The 20,967-nt window shown below is 38.2% G+C and overlaps 4 protein-coding genes across 6 annotated transcripts; 2 read left to right on the plus strand and 2 right to left on the minus strand.

Annotated features, from left to right (window-relative positions):
• Positions 1-1,025: 1,025 nt before the first annotated feature.
• LOC113713540 (lecithin-cholesterol acyltransferase-like 1) lies at positions 1,026-3,134 on the plus strand. Its single transcript, XM_027237296.2, has 2 exons — positions 1,026-1,547; positions 1,872-3,134. The coding sequence occupies exons 1-2, from the start codon at positions 1,165-1,167 to the stop codon at positions 2,758-2,760; spliced, it is 1,272 nt and encodes a 423-aa protein (XP_027093097.2). The 5' UTR covers positions 1,026-1,164; the 3' UTR covers positions 2,761-3,134.
• Positions 3,135-3,641: 507 nt separating this feature from the next.
• Positions 3,642-7,478, plus strand: LOC140016047 (uncharacterized). The gene is made up of 3 exons (XM_072068945.1): positions 3,642-4,563; positions 5,601-5,788; positions 6,421-7,478. The coding sequence occupies exons 1-3, from the start codon at positions 3,852-3,854 to the stop codon at positions 6,928-6,930; spliced, it is 1,410 nt and encodes a 469-aa protein (XP_071925046.1). The 5' UTR covers positions 3,642-3,851; the 3' UTR covers positions 6,931-7,478.
• Positions 7,479-7,526: 48 nt separating this feature from the next.
• Positions 7,527-10,157, minus strand: LOC140016218 (putative receptor protein kinase ZmPK1). The gene has a single exon (XM_072069688.1). It carries the CDS (start codon positions 10,137-10,139, stop codon positions 7,647-7,649), a length of 2,493 nt encoding a protein of 830 aa, XP_071925789.1. The 5' UTR covers positions 10,140-10,157; the 3' UTR covers positions 7,527-7,646.
• A 2,206-nt stretch (positions 10,158-12,363) lies between these two features.
• LOC113713589 (protein MRG1-like) lies at positions 12,364-20,967 on the minus strand. Of its 3 annotated transcripts, none has more exons than XM_027237345.2 (10): positions 20,524-20,967; positions 19,645-19,698; positions 19,460-19,473; positions 18,162-18,295; positions 17,570-17,610; positions 16,077-16,181; positions 14,874-14,953; positions 13,799-13,980; positions 12,844-12,928; positions 12,364-12,664 (listed from the first exon to the last, which is right to left on the minus strand). In XM_027237345.2, exons 1-10 carry the CDS (start codon positions 20,749-20,751, stop codon positions 12,574-12,576), a joined length of 1,014 nt encoding a protein of 337 aa, XP_027093146.2. In that variant the 5' UTR covers positions 20,752-20,967; the 3' UTR covers positions 12,364-12,573. The 3 variants fall into 3 exon arrangements, with proteins under 3 accessions (XP_027093146.2, XP_027093145.2, XP_071925047.1); XM_027237344.2 differs by having other exon boundaries at positions 17,570-17,634; positions 20,524-20,966; XM_072068946.1 differs by having other exon boundaries at positions 17,570-17,634; positions 19,444-19,473; positions 20,524-20,664.

The following is a 20,967-nucleotide window of genomic DNA, read 5'->3' on the forward strand; positions in this document are numbered from 1 at the left end:
TTAAATTAGGTTAAAATAAGTTATATAACTGTTATCATTGCAACAAAAAAAAAAAAAAGATAGTTGCCTGCTCTTATAAAGTTACAAACTTTTTTAGTGAATTAGTGATGAACAGATTGCCCAAAGGGTTCAAATCAGTTGCAACCTTTGGATGGGGTAAATGGTTGCACACAGAATTCTTAATTCTAGAGAGACTCCAACCCTTGCAAAAACTTGAGAAATCATCATCTAATAATAAAGTCCGTTTCAGCTAAATAAATTCTTTCTACAAATTCTGACTGTGTTCATAATTAGGGGGTGGGAAAAAGAGAGAAAAAGGACCCAAGAATCTTAAGAATCATCAAAATTGATCCAAATGATCAACGCCAATTAATTGTTTGGGCTTGAATCTAAAGAAACTTGATGGGTCGGGGTGTCGGGCTTGATTTAGTGTGTTGTTCATGCTGAGCGCGGCAGGCCCATTTAAGGGTTCTTTTTGATAGTACCTGCCAATACCCAAAGTTTTTAGAAATGTACCCTTCCAGCTACATTTTCATCCAAAAACGATTTTTCTCTCGAAAACATTTTCATCCAAGCAACCATGAGTACCCAAGTCTCGGCTCCACTGTCAAACCCTCTCCTTTCCCCCCTTTTCCTTATAACGCTTGGCATCTCCAATTGAAGGGAAAAAAAATGTTATTAATGCTTCTTTTTGTGCTTGTCAACTTATGTTTAGGTCTTCAGAAAAACAAAATCAGAAATATGGCCAATTATGATAGGGGCCATTTTTACCTCTACTGCTTGGGTCAGACTAATTCAAACTTTAGAACCCTGGAGACATTAACAACAATAAAAGCTTCAACTCAGGCCGAAAGCTTCACAGTTTTTCTTCTTGTTGCCTGCTTTGGACGCCTAAATCAAAGCCCAAAATTTCACCATCTCCAAAGTACAAACATGTAATACTAGTATTTTGGACCAGAACTACTACTTTTTATTTCTTTCCTTTTTCATAGTACGCTTGAGCGGGCACCACTTCATAGACGTTAACCCATTCCCCACCACAGAACTTCTCCAACAACGCACGGGGCTCGACACAACACTTGAGTCACTGACAATGTCATCTACCTTCTCACAATTCCAGCTCTCTCAAAGTGGCAAGGAATTGATCCACAATTCATCAACAAAATGAAAGGCATCTATCTGAATTTTGCTGTTCTTTCATTGGCCATGCTGCTGTGTCTATGCCAAGCAAAAACCCACCTTCACCCTTTGATCTTGGTACCCGGGACTGGAGGCAATCAACTAGAAGCTAGGCTAACCGCAGAGTACAAGCCTCCAAGCTTGTTTTGCAACCGGTGGTATCCATTGAAGAAGGACAAGAATGGTTGGTTTAGGCTGTGGTTCGATCTAAGTATCATATTATCCCCCTTCACTAGATGCTTTGCTGACCGCATGATGCTAAATTATGATCCTTACCTCGATGACTACTATAATGCCCCTGGAGTGGAGACTAGAGTTCCTAATTTTGGCTCTATTCAATCTCTCCTTTATCTTAATCCCCATCTCAAGTAAGTTTTCTTTTACTTTTCAGGTGATTATCTTGAATGTTACTTCGACTTTGAGTAACTGTGGGAAATCGATTCTTAATTTCTACCCATCAACAATTGTCAAGTACTGAAAGTTCTTCTTGTTTGACTCCTTTTTAGTTTAGCAGTCTGATACCGAGTATTCTACTATATACTACCACACAGTGGTGGCATGCTATCTCCGGTTTCATTAAAAATTGATTGCTCTGTTGATTAACCAACATCATGATGTATTAAGATCCTTGATAATACTTCAAGAAATACTTTGGTTTTGAAGCTCCATGTGGAATTTGCATTAATTGGCAGGCACATTACTGCATACATGGAGCCCCTTGCAAGGTCCCTGGAACAAATAGGTTACGTGGATGGTGAAAATCTATTCGGAGCACCATATGACTTTCGTTATGGTTTAGCAGCAGAAGGTCATCCATCAGCTGTTGGTTCCAAGTTTCTTAGTGACCTGAAACATCTAATAGAAAATGCAAGCTCTTCAAATGGAGGCAAGCCAGTGATCCTTCTATCCCACAGCCTAGGAGGCCTATTTGTCCTTCAACTACTCAACCGAAATTCGCCTTCTTGGCGTCAAAAATATGTCAAGCATTTCATCGCACTGTCTGCACCCTGGGGTGGCACAGTTCAGCAGATGATCACCTTTGCTTCTGGATATACGCTAGGGATTCCCCTTGCTGATCCTCTGATAGTCAGGAATGAGCAAAGGAGTTCTGAAAGTAACCTATGGCTCTTGCCTTCTCCTAAAGTATTTTCTCAGAAGAAACCACTTGTGATTGCACAAAATGCGTCATATTCAGCACATGAAATTGAACAATTTCTTGAAGACATTGGAGCTCCAGAAAGAGTGAAGCCTTACAAATCGCGAATTTTGCCTTTGGTGGGAAAATTTGTGGCTCCTGAAGTGCCCATTACTTGCATAGTTGGCACTGGTGTGGAGACACCGGAGACCTTGTTGTATGGAGAATGCGGCTTTGATGAGCAACCTGAGATTATTTATGGAGATGGAGATGGAACAGCGAACATAATTAGCTTATTGTCTGTGGAACTGGAATGGGCAGATAATAGAAATCAGACCCTTAAGGTGATTAAACTTCCTGGGGTTTCTCATACTGATATACTGCAGGATGATGCAGCACTTGGTGAAATACTAGGACAAATTAACAGCATCAACTCTGAACTCTGAAGTCACTAGTATCTCATTCTCAGAATATTATTCTGAGAAGTCAGTAATGGCTGTAATCGTCTATCAATTGAGCTGATTCCCTCCGAAACAACTGCAGAAAATCAGCAAGAAAGCAGGAGCAAACATTTGCATGTAAATGATGTCTTTCCCTGTAATTATTTTTTTGTTATGGGCAGGGAACTATAACATGTTACGTTTCTTATATGATTTGGCAAATTTATACTATTATATTAGGGTGCACATTGATTTTGTTGTGTATATCAAAATTTGTATCAGGTGCAACCCTTCAAGGTCAAGGATGTGTATACTAAGTGTTGATAATGTACTGATATGAAGCACAATATGGTATGGTACATGTAGCAAGTTCGGCTAAATATTGAAAATGCATTGGATAATTTCAATGACTATCCCACTTACACATTTTTTTCCTATTAACATAGAAAAGAAGTGATTTTCACTCTTTTTTATCCCTAAATTTTTCTAAAATCCCTAAATATATCTGCAATGTTTAAGTTCAGAAAATAGTTCTTCTGGTCACAGTAGTGTAGTTATGTATTCTTGTGGTCAGTGAGGAAAACCGGGCAGGGCAGGCCTCTTAAGGAAAAAAGATTATTGAAAAAGGAAGACATCCATAACTTTTATTATTCCATTTTTGTACCCAAACACAGCTTCTTTTAGATGCCGAGAGTGACAACAAAGAAGAGAAAAGTGAAAGAAAAGAAATCCCATTTTCAATTCTTGAATCTTGATCAACCCCAAATTCACAAATTAGTAAAATGATCAGCCCAATGCCGGCCAATGATGAAGTGGTGGACCCAGCCTAAGTCATCAAAAACCAAAAAGAAAATCTCTGACACAAAAAGAAATGATGATCAATTGATCATCCATCAATTACTATTAGAGACAAATCACCCACGTAGAGACACTGACGGACGCAGAAGACGACGCCGTCTTTTAAATAAAATTCTCTCTCTCTCTCTCTAGCGTTCCCCCTGCAACCTCGATCCAACTCAATTTCAAAAAAAAAAAAAAAAAAGGTAAAAACAAAGAGCAAAAGGCCGGTTTCGTCCCAGGCTGCAGCACCGTCAGCCATGTCATGGTTGGCTCGCTCCATAGCCAACACTCTCCGCCTCGATGACGACGACGACGATGCTGATGCTGACCGACATGAATATGATGCTGGCGTAATCAAGAAGCCTCAGCAACAGCACTTAAACGACGTCGCTCAACATCACACCTCAATTTTCTTGCATCCCGCCGAATCCCTCGATTTAGAAGAAGTAGACTTAGAAGATCGCCCCGGGAAAAGCAATAGTTATCATAGTAACAGTAATAATAACAATGCCGTCGGGGATGATAATAGCAATTTCGAGGATATAGGTGATCGGAGTACGAATAATCAAGGGCGAGGGGTAAAAGAAGATTTATCTGAATTTAGGGAAACCCTGACGCGCCAATTATGGGGAGTTGCTTCATTTCTAGCTCCTCCTCCTCCGCCTCCGCCACCTCCTCCGCTGCCGCGACCCAGGAGCTTCAATTGGTTAGAATCGGATCGGAGAAGAACGGAGCTTGCGGAGAGGTCGGTTTCGGGTGATGAGGAAATGGACGGGCAATTTGGGCAATTTGGGGGATTTCCGCAAAGTTTTTTGGAAGTGGGAATGCCGGAGGAGGAGGAGGAGGAAGACGATTTATTAGCCGACGCGGTGGGGATAACGGAGGAAGCTTTGGACTTTGCGGAGAATACGGCTCATCATCCCGAGACGTGGCTGAATTTTCCCTTGTCGGAGGAGGAAGAATTTGATGGTAATTATATGTTGGATCTTTTTAATTTGTATGCATCAATAATGTGGAATGCAGCTCTTCCCAGAAGTTAAATTTGATTTTCAAACTTGACTTGCTACTTGCAATGTGATGTCAAGTTACAGTCTTTTTGCTTTCTTGTATTGAATTTTGTTATCTGTTGCTAAAGTTAAGTGGAGTGTATTTTGGTTGCTGCTACAGATGCATCATCCGTTAATCATACAGGTGGAACTAGAGGGTCAAGTGGCAGTTGACCTGACGATCTGTTTTTGTTTGGATTTTTGAAATGGAGCATTTGTAGAACGAAGGTGATTGGTTTAGCAGTGGAGGAAAGTATTAAATTCGTTTAAAAGAGGAGATTAAGGTGGTGTTAGCGTAGGGTGCTTTTTGGTGGTTTATGGAGAGGGTGGGAGAGGTTTTGTAGTGTGTGAAAGGGGTTGAGATTTTGATGTATCTAGCAAAGTGAGGAAGAGGGCAATGAATGCCAAAATTTTGATGATACTGAATCTTTGCTCCTCTTCCTTGTGCTCCTTGATTACTTTTGGGAGCAAACAATACTTTGGGGTGTTGAGGGAAATCTCTGATAATGGAGTGACAATTGGACAACAAGAGTTTAGAATAAAAATTTCAGATTTTGTTTTGCTTGCATCATACACACAATTCCCAATCACCTTTTTATCTCACATACATCACATCACAAAAAGTGCTACAGTAACTGGATCAAATAAATCATCCAAATAAATTCTTATCCAAACAAACTCAATGAAAATTTGGATAATGTTCAAAGTGATGACTCAACTCTTGGCTACTTCTTTTAGTTACTCTTAGGGGAATGGATTTTATATGTAAAGAGATGCTTGTCATTAAGAATGTTGGAATACTTCTTGATTTACATGCCAGGCTTTATGCAGTATGATCTATTCAAGCATGCTCGAGCAATTGAACATCTATGAGGAAGTTATGACTTCACTTTTTACATTTATTCATGTGGATTCTATAACTATTGCAATTATTTGATATGCCTTTCTTTATTTCTTCAGATTTTGAAATTTCTGATCTCCAGTTCAAACATGCTCGAGCTATTGAACATCTTGCACCTAGATTAGCTGCTCTCAGAAGAGAGCTTTGCCCTGCCCATATGACTGAAGGCTACTTTTGGATGGTCTATTTCGTTCTTCTGCATTCGAGACTTGATAAACATGATGTTGATCTTTTGTCTACACCCGAGGTATGTTAGCATTGCTAGGCATTCATTTGATTACGTTTGTGGATTTTTTATCGAAGGAGTTCACATATCATCAATTAGTTTTAGCATTAGTTGACTGGATACAGTCCTGGAGCAGTTAACTATTAATTGTGGATTTGATATGCTTTTCGTTTAGCCATTAATGGTTTTTTATTTTTATTCTATTCCATGTAACCAAAACAACATAAAGAGAATAACAATGAGAGTACTAAAATAAAAAGAAACCGCCATGGTAGAGGCGATTGAGGGCAAGATACGTCAAATTTGGGAAAATAAAAAGATTTAAGAGCCTCTGCTCTTCTGTATTGAAGTAATTATCAAGTGCAGATTGGTGATTGTGCAATCTGCTAACAAATAGTACAGTAAGCACCCTAATTTAATCTGATAAAGCACCCGTGTTGATTTTACATTGTAAGTACACTTCTGGTGGATTTTGTGAAACTGCCAGCAGCAAGCAAGTTAAATTAAGTTGCACACACTGATTATTGATTTGATTGGAGCCAAAAGCAATTTACATTGGTGAGATGTTAGGACCAGTGTAAATATCAAATGGAAGCAAGTGAAGTATTTTTCTTTCAATAGTGAGTTACAAATTTCCTTATCTCACTTTGCAGTTGGTAAAAGCAAGGACCATGTGGATGTATGAGCTTCAAAAGCAGACAAAGCCAGAGTCACATTGGCTTGGAAGAGATACTTTTGACTTGGAAGAAAGAAATTACTTTCCTTATAAAAGTTTTGATGTTGCTTCATGTGAAGACAAAACGCCCAGATTCATGTCTCAGACAGCATTTCCTCTTGATTCTACGGCTTTGCAGGTGACTAGTGACTCTGAGCCCGAGAAGCATCCACATGAAAGTCGTGAAATTCAGTTCATTGATAAAACTGGGCATGAAGAAAATCTAACAAGTGCGACAGGGAATGAGTTGCTATCTGGTCCACCCCATAAAGTACCAATTGAGGAATATGATGAGCATGAGGATGACTGGCTAGATGATGACTCAGAATTAGAGGGCTACACGGGAACTGCAATCACTTTGGTAAACGAAGAAGATGTATCATTCAGTGATCTTGAGGATGACCTTGATACAATGCCTATAAAATCCAAAGTTATTGTAAAGGACTAGACTTCATATACCAAAATCTCGTGAGCAGCGGCTTCCACTAAGCAGGAGCGTTTGACTTGCTCAGACTGTTTCCGCTGGAAGTCCTTGTCTCTGGAATCTGGAAATCAGTGTGACAAAGCAGTTGCAAAGGGATGCACTTGAATGTGCACCAGCATGATTCAAAGCCTGTGAGCTTCACTGCACCAGAACAAGGACAAATATTCAACCAATTGATGTGGTTTTGGTGCCGATCTCAAGGGTATTGAGATATTTTCGAGTTCCAGGTGAAGTATTGTGGGAGATGACAGTGCTCTATGCGCGTTGTATGCTGTATATCAGCCAAGCTTTCCGAAATGGAGTAATGTTTAACTGGATTAGTTGGTTTCCGTTCTTATCCCTTTCTTCATTTGTTATTACCTTACTCTCCATCAAATGTAATTATTGTTGTAAAGGTTATTCGTCAAAAGCTGAAATAACTGGAGAACAAATTCCAAAATGTGTGGCCCTTGCAAGGCATGAAAATGAAAGTTTTGGTATAAATACGATTTTCTATTGGTCATTAGTTTTCACACTTGGCGAATTGAACTTTGCATGCTGTTGCTTGCTCGCTCTTTAAATCTTTTCCAATTTAATTGCTCTGTACTTGACAAATTACAAATCATCTTCAAAATTGAATATCATTTCTGTCTAGCTTGTCATCCTTAACACTGGAGGAATATTGCTACAAACAGTTTTTATTAGTGGAGAAGCATCTCTACAACCTGCCTCATGGTTGGCCTAACTTTTCTATCTTCCTCAACACAATGTAAAGCAACCCTAACTAGTAATGCCATTTTTCCTTTATCACATTGAGTATTGTCCAGCAAGGGGTCTAATATTTCATCAATCCAGGATGTAATTTCACTATCTCCCTTTACCATTTCCCTAACCCACTCAATCAATGTTTTCTCGACCATTTCTCCTCCGACACCAAATGTTTGAACGTGCATTTTGGGGCTCCTTCCAGTCACCATCTCCAGCAGGACCACTCCGTAACTGTAAACATCAACTTTTGAAGTGATGGGAAGATTGCCAATCCATTCAGGAGCCATGTAGCCTCTGGTTCCCCTGATCTTTGAAAAGCTCAAATCATTAACCTCAGCTCTCCTCAATAGCTTTGAAAGTCCAAAATCTGCTAGCTTTGGGTGATAGTTGGAGTCCAAAAGTACATTCTGAGGCTTTATATCACAGTGCAAAACCCACTCCAAGCACTCTTCGTGTAAATAAGCAAGGCCTTTTGCAGTGCCTAGAGCAATTTCAAACCTCATCTTCGAGTCAATCACAGTACAATGCAAGTTTTCGGCTAAGGAACCGTGCTCCAAGTACTCATACACCAAAAACCGGTGTTTTCCCTCTGCACAGTATCCCCATATATCTATCAAGTGCATGTGGTTAAGCCTCCCAATAATGCTCAACTCTGCTAAAAATTCTGCTTCATCTTGGTTAGCTTCCTTGAGTCGCTTAACTGCTGCCACACGATGATCCAACAGCACACCTTTATACACTATCCCACTACCCCCTCGTCCTATCTCTTCACCAAAATTTATAGTAGCTTTCTTTAGCTCACTAAAGGAGTATTTTCTGAATCCTGTTGACAAATGCACGTAAGGTTGCTTATCTGAGGTCCTGCGAGATCTATACAAGAAAAACCATACTGAAACAATGCAGATCATCTCAAGCAATCCCAGAGCAGGGACAAACCAGAGCAGAATTCTTACTGATTCCCTCTCACCTTTCTTCTTGTAAGTCCTGTTCAATGTTACAATGCTTGTACTTGAGCAAATTAAGCTGGATATTTTTGCTGGCTGGTCAGTGGCGAGTGCAAGGGCCTTAGGCTGTTTCAAATGAAGCACTCCACTGTAAGTAGGCGATATAAATCCATTACGAAAAGCTCTTTTAGGATAACAATCATACACTCCGTTTTCCTTGTTGAATCTGTATTGGAATCCTTTGCACTTGCGTGATTCATTGCATATCTTCTCACATTTTTCCAATGTACAGTTGTGCAAAATGTCAATATTATATCCATAGAAATTAACATGAGGAAGCTTGATATATGTTACCTCTCTGCTGTTGCATGGCAGCTGATACTCAGGCTCACATCCATAAGCCCAGTCAGTGTAATTTTTAACTCTGTATCCTTGAAGACAAGAACACTTTCTGCCACTACTAGGATAATGGCTGCACAAACTGTTGGGACCACAAGCACCATGAATCCTGCATGATCCAATCATAGCTTCCCATGAAGCAATCCAACTCCTTGTAGTGGTATCAAGGCTGTATAAACGGAAGTTACCATCAAAATCAAGGGTCAACCTTCTCTGTATGCCAGGACCATAATCATCAGCCCTGAACTCAACTCGATCAGATGATTGGAAGTGACCCCATGAATCGAGTACCGCAACCCTGCTGTCATTGTACCTTGTTCTTCCGGCTTCAAAGCTTAACAACCAAGGGTCAGGCCAATAGATGCTAGATGTCTCAGGGCCATCGAAAACCAGACGTAGGACATTATCATCATCAAAGAAAAGCTTATAGAAACCTGAAGAGTAATTATTTTGGCTCCTTGATGAAATTAGCCTCGTGTACCTAGTTAAAGGTTGTCCCGGGAGAAGAGTGTCCGTAGGAACATCAAAACTCTGCCACAGAACATTATCCTTTTCTGTCAGGACAAGGTTTCCAGTGTTTTGAAGGAGTATCTGAACAAAAGAAGCTGAAGCTGTGTTGGTCGCCCAAGAAATGAACTTACTGGCATCAGTTAAGATGAGATTACCATCCTTGAGTAGAGTGAGCTTCGAGTGTTTTCCATTTACAGGGTGGTCTCGGTTAGCCATCCACACTATAGTGCGATTACTTAGCTTTTCAGTAAACCAAATTGCAAAAGAGTAAGCATTGATGCCAACAGAGTGGAACCCAGCCGTGAATAGACCATTTGGAGAAATCAAAACGTCCTCTTGGTTTTCGACCGATAGAGATGAGCCCTTCGTCAACCGACTATATGCAAAAGCTCCTGGAAATGAAAAAGCAGACGACCAGAACAACAGCAATAGTAGAAGACTGCCTAACATGGCTAACTGTGCATGGAGCACAAAGAAAAGCTTGGAGGAACTCTGAGAGCTAAAAGCAAGGATTTTTAGTTTGTTATTTTCCAAATTTAGTCGATCTTTTGAGAAATATATAGGAATTCGCATGGTTTTTTCACCAAACTTGAATCCAGAAATGCTTTTGGTTGAGGAGACAAACTAACTAATCGAGCATGGATGGAATTTTTTTTTACCAAGTAATGATGGAGGTGTTATTCAACATAGGTAACTTCATTGAATTCAGAGGTTACTTGTCAAAGTTTGGTACTTGGACCACTTCTTGACCTTTTCTAAACTGAAGTCTAGAAATTCGGCTTTTATAAACCTAATCCCAGAAGAAACCTCAAAAGCCGGCAACTCTTGAGGTCCTTCCAGGGACTTATAAACCAAACCCAAACCCCCCCCCAGGTACTTGGACCACAGTAAGCATGAATTTATAGGAGCCACTGCCATATAACACAGGCAATCAGTAAGTACGAGACTCGAGTGGGACCTTGTCGTTGCGAAAAGTCATGGACGGAGACTTTCTTAACAAAAATGTAATTTACCAATTCAAATTCACTATTACCTTATTATCACATCATAAAAAAAATGCTACAATATTATTCTAATTTTTTCCTGGAATAATCTTCAATCTAAACACACTCACTAGTCGTAGCAAGAAAAGAGTGCCATTCCTCTTTACTTCTTCAATTGGTGCAACTTCAGAGACAAGAAAAAAGAAGTGAATTTTTTTTAATAAAAAGGTGGCAATCAGCAATCAATTAACCACACATACGAGGGTCAGGTGTATCGAAGAAGGTAGTGCACAGAAGCCAGTTAACTAATAAGTTTAGCTTAGAAAGTTTTCTCGTGCACTTCACTTGCAAGCTACAGATAGCAGCATATGAAGGTGAGGCGTCTGGAAGAATGTGTTTTACAAGAGCCAGATTCACTTCTTCAGCTTAAAAAGTTTTGTCGTGCACTTAAAACTTTCAAACTACAAATAACAGTGTATGCGGGACTAGGGCTGCAGACGAGTCGAGTTGAGTTTTGAACTTATCGAGTCGAACTACATTTGTTAATTTGCAAATTCGAGCTCATCGAGCCAAAAAAATGAAGCTCAAGTTCGACTTAGTTTAGGAAAAGAAAAGTTCAAACTCGACTCGTTTCTAACTAGCAAGCTTGGTTTGATTTCTAGCTCACAAGCAGTTCGAGATGTCAGCTCAAGTTTCGCTCGACATTCTGACTCGTGAGGAGCTTGAAGTCAGCTCGATTTTAATTGATGTAGAGACATTTTTGTAATTTCACATTAACTCGAGCTTTTTGAACAACTCATCAAACAATCGAGCCTAACAAATGGCTACTCAAGTTTGACTCGTATATGTTAATTCAATTGACTCGAGTCAAGCTCTGACTCGCTCGCGAGCAGGTCGAGTCAATTGTAGCCTTATGTGGGACGCATTCAAGGACGTATGCAGTAGATCTTTCTTGTCATTCAATTCAACTGGAGGAAACTTGTGGTCATCCAAGTAAATGTTTCAATGAGCATAATGGAGACGGATTCCAAAGTAAGTTTGGAGCTACTAAGCTACAATGCCCCTGATAGTGCCGCATCACACTCAGCTAAAGCAGATTAGGAAGTTCTTGGACCAGCAATGGGAACGCAAAGCAGCAGCACCAATGGAGAGAAGGAAATCAATGTGCAGACATCTTAGCCAAGGAAAGTCTAAATTCAGACCCAGGAGGAAAGTTTCTCCATGCTCCACCAGATGACTTGAGGAACCTGCTAGCTCGGGATGTTATGGGCGTTCCTACGCCTAGACTAATCTCTATGTAATAGAGCCTTAGGCCTCCCATTAGACCCCCAAAAAGAAAAAAAGAAAAAAAAAGTGGATTTTTCCAAATTCACATCACAGAAACGGGTGCTACAGTAAATTAAAGACTTTTCCTCGAATAAAATAGTGCTTGCCACCCCGCCATCTTCTTGGAAAGTGCTGATAAAGTGTATTCAAATGAAGTATTCCAATTCAAAGCCGGAAGCTTGTCCAAAAATTGATTTAAAATTAGCTGAAAATGGAAAACTTCGAGCTGGCTAATTAGGTCCTCTTAGCCTGCGGCACCAAGACTAGTTTGATAGTCTAGCAATTAGAGCAAGTTCAGTGAAGAGCTATGAGCTAGAGATGTCTCTAATTCGTCAACTGATATCTCATCCAGAAGCAGTGCATTTTGCATTTACTTCAAACTGACAAAAAGTTTCAGTTATCATATACCTGCATCGGTTGTTGCATAAACTGAGACAACGAAGTACAGCAATCAGCAGAAAATGTAAATTAAACCAAGGAGTCTCGGGTTGAATAAACATGCATTTTTGGCAAACAATATGTAGTGTTCATATCAGTAACTAACTCATACAAACATCCAAGAAGAATAAGAGGTATATCAGGTGCCAGAAGATGAAGAAAGCAGCAAAAAAGAACTGCAAATGATCCCAAAAAATTCATCTTCAGCCACATAGCCTATATTTATATGTACACGCAGACAATCATACCAAAGTTCCAACTCAGGCCTCTTGTTTCTTAATGGTTAAATCAGAGATTTCTGTGGATTGCTGAGCAGCAGCAAAGAAACTACTTTGGTTCTTCTGAAGGAACCTGCACTCCAAATACCACATTTAGGAGAAGAAAACCATGTGTGAAATAAGAGAAGCACGTCGTCGCCAAAGAAAATCAGAATTATGTTTATATCCTACTCCTCTGATGCCATCCTAAAAATATAGGTGAAAAGGGAATTATGCTGTAAAAACAAACAAGAGCGCAGAAAGATTTTATACTTGAGAAAGTCCACCAAGTATTCTTGCAACTCTAATAGTATTGTGTCCTCAATATCACCGCTGTGTAATATATCGGGCAATTTAACTGCAGAGAACAACAAAATTGATTAGGTAGAGAAAGAATCACTCCAGCAGCAAAGACATCTAATCGTATCCCTAAAACAATGAGCAGCAAGACATAAGCTTATGAACCTAGAGGTTTAGACCTAGCAGTTGATACCAGGCATGTGCATATAGTAGGAGAACCAGCAAAGACTCCCTATCCTGTCTCATCCCTGTATATTGATGAGTTTACCAAAACATATATACCAGATTTATAAACATTGTCAGTTTAACCCAAAAAAAAGTTAAACTTGAGAAACTGTTTTCTGATAAACTTCGGTTATTAAAACAAAAATGAATTCACAACAAAAAGACCTGGAAGAAATAACAGCATAAAAATTTACAATCAAGTCAGACATATATACAGTTTTTTTTTAAATTATTGTAATCAATTTTTTGGTCTGCGAACAATTACTCAAGCAGCTTCACAAAATGACCATAATCAGGTAGAAACAAACATTGTTGCTTATCAGAATTACAGCAAATCAATTTGGAATTTCACAGAATTTGAATATTAACATATTCCAAATAAGCTTAAAAGCATTGACTGAAAAATACAATTGCTAGTTCTAAAGCATAAAAGATTAGTTGATAGCAATTTCAGGCATTTCTCTCTCTGAATTTGATGAATCACACTCAAGTCCAGAACTCAATGACCATATACAATCATAAACTATACATTACATTTCAAAGCAATTCTGTATAGATTTATTAATCCTCTTTTGTAGTCCAATTTTCCATAGACTGCAACACAACATTTTTGCTGTGGTACAGTGGTACTTACTGTTGATTCTCAGCAGACAAATTTGGAAAAAAAAAGGTACTTAGGTTTCAGCACGAAGTACAAGCATACCAAATAGCCTCAACAAATGTTCAGCTCCATATACAGCTGAAGGGGCAATATTATCTGTTATTGCTTCTTCATATTGCTGCCGCTCATTCTTGTAAAGCAGCATTGCAGGCAAAGCTTTATCGAAGTAGCGACGCAAACCATTGACTACTTCTCCAACAGAACCAGTTAACCTGCATCCATCCCTAAAAGCAATGCAAAATAATCAAAAGAATATAGTCAGTGATACTCATCAATGAAAGAAAAGCAAAACTTTTCCATCACTAAAAATTTGCTGAAGTTTTGCTACAAGAGACCAGATAGGAGAAAATGCTAAAGCAGGTTGAACAAAGAAAGATTCACAATGGAAGTATGCTTATCTTTGTGTTTGACTTAACATGCTCCACAACTAAAATCATCCAACATTCTCTCTCCAGATGGATATCAGCTCTTCCTTTCCATTTCTAACTAAACAGTTACTGAGTCATACATGCAAAAAGTACTGAACTAAAAATTCAGAACCGTACAATATCAATACAGAAACAGACACCTCGAGTAACTTGGGACCAACTCCTACAGGCCTAACTTAGGACCAACTTCTAAAGAGAAATTCAGACATCTGCCTTTTGTACAAACCCTTTTATTGATTCCTTACTTATACCATATCTTGCATTGACATTTGCTCCTGAAGAATAGTCTAACCACCATGTATACCCTGGTGCACATTATGAGTCATGATTTACCAAAGTACCAAGCAAACAAATAATCCAGTCAAAGTTCCAACCCCAAGGCTGTCAATGTCATCTAGATCGATATCAATGTCATCTAGATCGATATGTATGATAGGCTAGTTGCACCTCAGTAGAGCAAAAGATAATGTCCAAGCAGTCTAGATCTCTTTCACCATCAGTTCATAAAAGGATTTTGATAAAAACTTAACAAACTTCCTCAATTGTAGCTTCCAATAGAATAAAACTTCAGGAAATTCAGAAAAGGACATTCTATAAGCATCAGTATCTAAAGTTGAGATTTCAGATTAAAAAAAGAGATAGGAACAAGCAGCAAGCAAATAACAAGGTTAAAAAACACGAGGACTTACCCATCGTCCTTCTTGAGCCGGTAATCATAATACTTGCTCAAGACTTCATCAACATTTGGAGAGCTAGGAAGTTTGACTAGCTACAAGAGACAATGTACAGCAAAGACAAGTTGAAATACATGAGAAAACAAAAAGTTCATTTAATATATTGCATAAATAGCTTCAGAAGTACCACTTTATTAGACACAAAAATTAACATTGGATACAACATTCCTTGCATATTTTCAGGAAAATTAGGAAAAATTTATCATCTGAAAAGCCTTATGTCTCTTAAAGTAATATAAGACACCAAATGCAAGAACTGGAAGAGAAGATGGATAAAGTTTTTTATCACTCTAGAGCCCAATATCTCTGTACCTTACATATTTAAGGAATCAAAACCACGAACAATGATTCCATATACACTTTAAGCTACATGGTACTGAAGTTCAAGTTCAAAGGATGGAACATCCCAGCATAAATGTACTTGCATGAAACGGAAGCATTATTACTGTAAAGTTATATACATCTAAAACCTAAAGCCAGCAACCATCTAAGGAGTGGCATCACTAGTAATATAAAGATTTTAGTCATCTTGATTTCAATATGAAGATGGAAAGAGAAAAAGATGGCTTAGCAGATTGTTTTATTCACCAATGAAGATAGAGCAGTAACGCTGCTAGCTTGTCAGGATTTTCTATTTCAGTTTTTGATTAAGAAAGATCTCAGACAGCCATGTTACTTCTGTGATCTTTGTCTCTCCAAGTCAATCTAAACGAAAAACCAAGCACCATGGGCAATTTTCCACTTTAATGAGCATCTTAATATAATGTAAGTACCAAGGGGATCATCAGTACAGCCTTTGGCGGCGTTATACCAAAGTCTGACATCCATAACTGAACATTAATGACAAAAAGATATTTTGGCAATTCACTAGTTGTGCAACACATAGAAACAAACATAACTATGGCACGTTGTATAGAAAAAGTTAGTTTGACAAATTAAGCTTGATGCTAATAGGTTTACAGTAGATATAAGACCCTCCTGGTGATTTCAGCTACAAATTCTACTTGCTGAAACGAGTGATTTCAAATAAATCAATCAACAAACAGTGAAGAAATCAGCGACTGAGAATTACTTGCAGACAATGTATAAGAACAAAACAAGCATAATACTACATCAAGAAGCTAACCAGGAAATTATCATAGAGGAAGAAATAATTACCTTGCCCAAGTGTGTAACACATTCCCAATCATGAACAAGCAGTTTCTTTAATCCAGGTGGAATATGGATATTCACCCGCTTTTCTGTCAAAAGCATTGCTTTCTCCTAGAGAAAAACACACCGATAAGTCCAACTGAAGTGAACTCATTAAGACAACTCCATATTACAGATATAAAAACAATCTATGGCACAAAATTTTGAGAACCAAGGGTGAGCAATCAAGCTGCATAGCTGGTAACACCAGACAAAATAGACTCCATATGCAATTCACTATCTTATATCTTCTGTCAAGTTTTCTGAGTCCCTAGGAGATGTTTAATTCTAATTGGAAAAGCAAATAGCTTCGACACAATCAGAAAAATGAAATTTGACTTGTATCTCTTATCCAGACCTAAATCAGTTCACTAAATTGCCTATTACCTCCCAGACTGAGGAGCAAAACCACAATGGTACAGCAAAAGTCATAAAGAGACTCCCATTACCAAAGGGAAAATAAGCATACACAACTGAAATCTCAAGAGTTCATGTATGTTCTTTCTCTAAGCAGTAAAACGTTCTCTGCTGCCAACTTAAGTGATAGAGATGTCCACCACTCGAGATCACATTCTTGATCTGACTGAATTCTCAAATATTTAGTACTCTAATTTCTACATGATGCACGAATGGCAAAATTGTCAAGAAAAGAGAAGGTTACACAGGGAAGTAAAGAGTTCACATCTTGCCTTGGCACATAATATAACCCATCATCCCACGTTCCAAGTAATTGAGTTTCTAACCTTTATTCTTCAGTAATTGAGGTATCATGCTCCCCATGCTCCATATTGAATGATCAAGTTTGACTGACCATTATATTAAGAGAGATTTGAAATTTCATATTGGTCATTAAAAGTAACCGAAAAAAATAAAGAACAAACCATACAGGTTACTTTATATTTAAAGAGATAGCAAGAACATTTAAAATCCCTTGCTTTCCTGGTGTACGCTAACTAAGTATGCAAAGAAAATGAATATGCTATACTTTATAATTTCCACATGAGAACTTATTGCTATTCCAACATAATGCATTCAGTTTCAGTTGGATTGATACAGATTTTTCTCTTTCCCCAAAAACAAAGACACCACAGTGAGTCTACAGGGAGGAGAGACTCTAGAGCATTATCCACTCAATTAAGCTAATAGCAAAAGCCGCTACATATTGACCCAAAGAATCCAGTATAAGGAGCCTGACATCCTATACACAGAGGGAAAAGAGGGAAAAGAGGAAAAAGAATAAGGCAAAGAATCATAAATGCAAGAAACACAACTAAATAGCAACCTAGGCAAGAAGTAAATTATCAAAAGGACACCAAAGCTTTCATAGTACCCTTTAATTTTCCAGTTTTGTGTGTGCATGTGAGAGAGAGAGAGAGAGAGAGGCAATAATTAATAAAAACATTACAATTCAAGTTCCAAATCACTGTGGTAAAGAAAAATGACATAACCCAAACATTTACCATTTGAACTGATCCACTTCTTCGCTTCTTGCCTCTTGCACCTGCAGTGGTCAAACCAGAATAGCCTACAATTCCATCATTAGATACTAATCTTTCACAAATGCTATTAACCAAAATGGTCTTCAAGCAATCTATTTTCCTTTTTTTTCCCCCAAGCATATCTTGGAGCCTGAAAAACTTAATTTGACTTCATTGTCTCAAAATAGCGGTATTCCAATTTATTGTTTTAATATAAACTTGCAAGAAGGAAGAATAAGAAGCCATAAATTGGAATTGTTGGGATAAGTGCGGCAGCCTTAACCAAGTCAACTCAGACAGTTCAATAAACCATCATTTCAACCCATAACAAAGAACTTAATCCATCCACATATTGCAAATGTCAACTCAAGACTCTTCTAACTGAAGTCCATAAATAATAACAACAAAAAAGCAGTCTCCGTCGAAAGAAATTTAAATTCATGAGTTTCATTTTACCGATTACTAGTATAGTTTAACTCCAGCCACATTCCATCACACAATTTTTAAGAGGAAAACAGTCAGAAAAACAAAAAAGGAACCGAAAGCTATAATGGAAATGCAAAACTAATCTAACCAGTCAAAATTTTCTGTTTGCTCCCCGGCTTGGCATTGCTCTCCATTTCTTGCTTTTTGTTGTGTTCCTGCTGTTTTTGTCGATTCTCTTCAGTATATTTCATCAAGCGATCCATGCCTACCACTTCATCCCAACTGTAAAAAATGAAATCGAAATTGAACTTCTCACAAAATCGCAATCAGCATGCCCAATTACTACACCAGTACTCTTAGAACACACTCCTTTCCCAAAGAGGTTTCTGTCCCTATTTAAACAGTCAAATGGTGAGGTGAGTAAGAATGGGATGAGAATGAGTGTGAAAATTTGAGAATTCGGGCTATGAAAGCATCTTAATAATTAATAACTTCCTAATTCAGTCTATTAATAAAAGACAAACGCTCTACTTATGATACTCTGCAGTAAAGACTATATTGAAAAAAAGGGAAGTTTTTTGTGAAAAGATTGAGTGTAACCAGCCACAACAAGATTACAAAATCTTTATAATGAAAAATTCAATTTGCCAAAGTGAAGATTCTCTTATACTAGGCGAGTGGAGAAGACTTAGAGCATTATATCACACACTATTAAGTCTTATACCATTCTAGGTATACGGTTCTCACATTGCTCAATCTATGTTTGGGCTGCTATGAACTACTAATTATCTTGTAATAATTGGAAAGGCATGGGCAGAAGACAATATCAAGATAAGGCTTTGAATGTCATAACTCTGGTAATTTTGTTGGGCCTTTGGACTTACAGGAATAGGATGGCCTTCAAGGGTATTAAATGTTGTCTGCAAGTTCAAATGCTTCACGTTGTGGTACATCTCTTTAAGTTGAAATGCTTACTATTGTGGTACATCTCTTTTGGACTGAGACTTCCCAATCCAACTTTTATACATGGTCCACTAGATCTTTAGTTTTCCATGTAACTCTGTCACATTTTTTTGTTAAGCCCTATCCTTTTCATGAATTTTAATTTGCCAAAGGTGAACTCTGCCTTCTGAATAGCATAAATTTGCACTCGATGTGAGATCACTTATTGTAGATCAACGTATCTTTCCTAAAACGGTTGATTTTGCTGATTCAAAGCAAACTATACATCATGGTTGAATCATCTGATAGAAAAAGAATCCATTAACTTCAAGAATAATGAATTGTCTTAAAAGATAAAAGAACATCAAAGCTAAAAGAACAATAAAAGAGGTTACCAAAACCAGAAAAATGAAAAAGAAGAATTAGACAAAGATCCTCAATTATAAATTCAATAAGTGTCCATGGGATATTTAATTGAGATTGCATACCAAATTCTGAACTCACCTTTTTTTCCACCCCTGCAGGAAAAAAAAAGCATACCATAAGGAACTAATCAAAGTAAACTATGACTTAAATCAAACATTTTCATATTATAAAAAATTATTGATAAACCATGTAAATAAGTGAAGCAGCAGCAGTGAAGTGACTTGAGAATATATAGAACATGGAATAAGGAAAGTAGAACTTACGGGATAATGCACTGAATACCTCCATTCATTCAGTAAGAGATCAACCTTCATTATCTGGACAGAAAATACAGAACACAAATGTGAAGCACTTGCATGTAAGTAGAATTCCAAAAATTATCTGAACAAAAAAGAAAGTTCCTATCCATCAAAACTGGGGTATGTATACGGCTTTTATAGCATATCAAATTTCTGATTGGTCAAGAGTTATTGGCAGAAAGAAAGTTCAATCTGTCTACATCTATAGTTCCTTTTCTTTCTTCTTCTTCTTCTTCTTCTTTCTGTAACCAGAGATACTTCTACTACTACAGAACTATGGTTTCTGAAGAAAGTGGAACTAAGCCTCCAGTATAGAAATACATTTTCTGAGCACTCCAGCTGCCAATTGATCTTGAACCATTTAAATGGTTGTAAATTTACAATTGCGAGTTTGTGGTTGTTTGACTGTGTATATTTGTCCAAGTCTGTCGTTGCATTAAAACAACTATGTCTAGTCATTGGTGAGGCCCTTGATCCATAGCTAAATTCTTCCTGATAATTTGAGTTGCTAACGTAATTAACTTTTTATGCAACAAAGGAAAAGCTGACATTTTTCTTCTGAATTCTCAACAATTATCAGGTCAATACCATTGCTTTAAGCTACATATCCATAACAAATTTAATTTAATTCATCCTACTTTACAATGCTTTTAAAGAAATTTTATCAATTTTAAACATTTCAGAACAAGAAAATGATCACGCCTTGACGCAGACAAAATCCCTAACACCCCCCCCCCCCCGGCTCCAAAAAAAAATCGAAAAATGAACCAAAAAAGAAAAAGAAACCAGTTTAAGTTGGATGATAGTAGTAAAGGGTAGAAGGAAAGATTGAATTTTGACAACCTTGGCAGGGTAGACACGTTGGTTATGATAAGCAAGGACTAGTTCTCCTTCTTGGTAGGGACTGGCCTGCGGCTGCGTGGGCGGGTGTTGGGGCGGGTTGGGTGGCAAGTCCACGGCTTTTTCGTGTTCTTTGCTGTCTTCAATGTCGTTATAGGTGACGGTGGTGGCTCCGCCATCATCTGATATGGTGGTGGAATCTTCCGCAGCCACGTTTTCTGAGCCTCTCATGATTATAAAAGTAGCAAAAGATCAAGAGGAAGAATTCTTGCTCAAAACCCAATGTTCAGGTTGAAATGCATAATCCACTTTTTGTGTTTTTGGGTGCGTTTTAAGCCGGGCAGTGGTGGTGGTAGCGGTGGGAGTGGCTGTGGCTTGTTGCTGCAACAGTGTCCAGGTGATGAGCAGCTTTGACAGAATAGTAGTGTGAGATTAAAAGGATGTGTG

This window comes from Coffea arabica, chromosome 10c, assembly GCF_036785885.1.
Source record: "Coffea arabica cultivar ET-39 chromosome 10c, Coffea Arabica ET-39 HiFi, whole genome shotgun sequence".
Classification (NCBI taxonomy): Eukaryota; Viridiplantae; Streptophyta; class Magnoliopsida; order Gentianales; family Rubiaceae; genus Coffea; species Coffea arabica.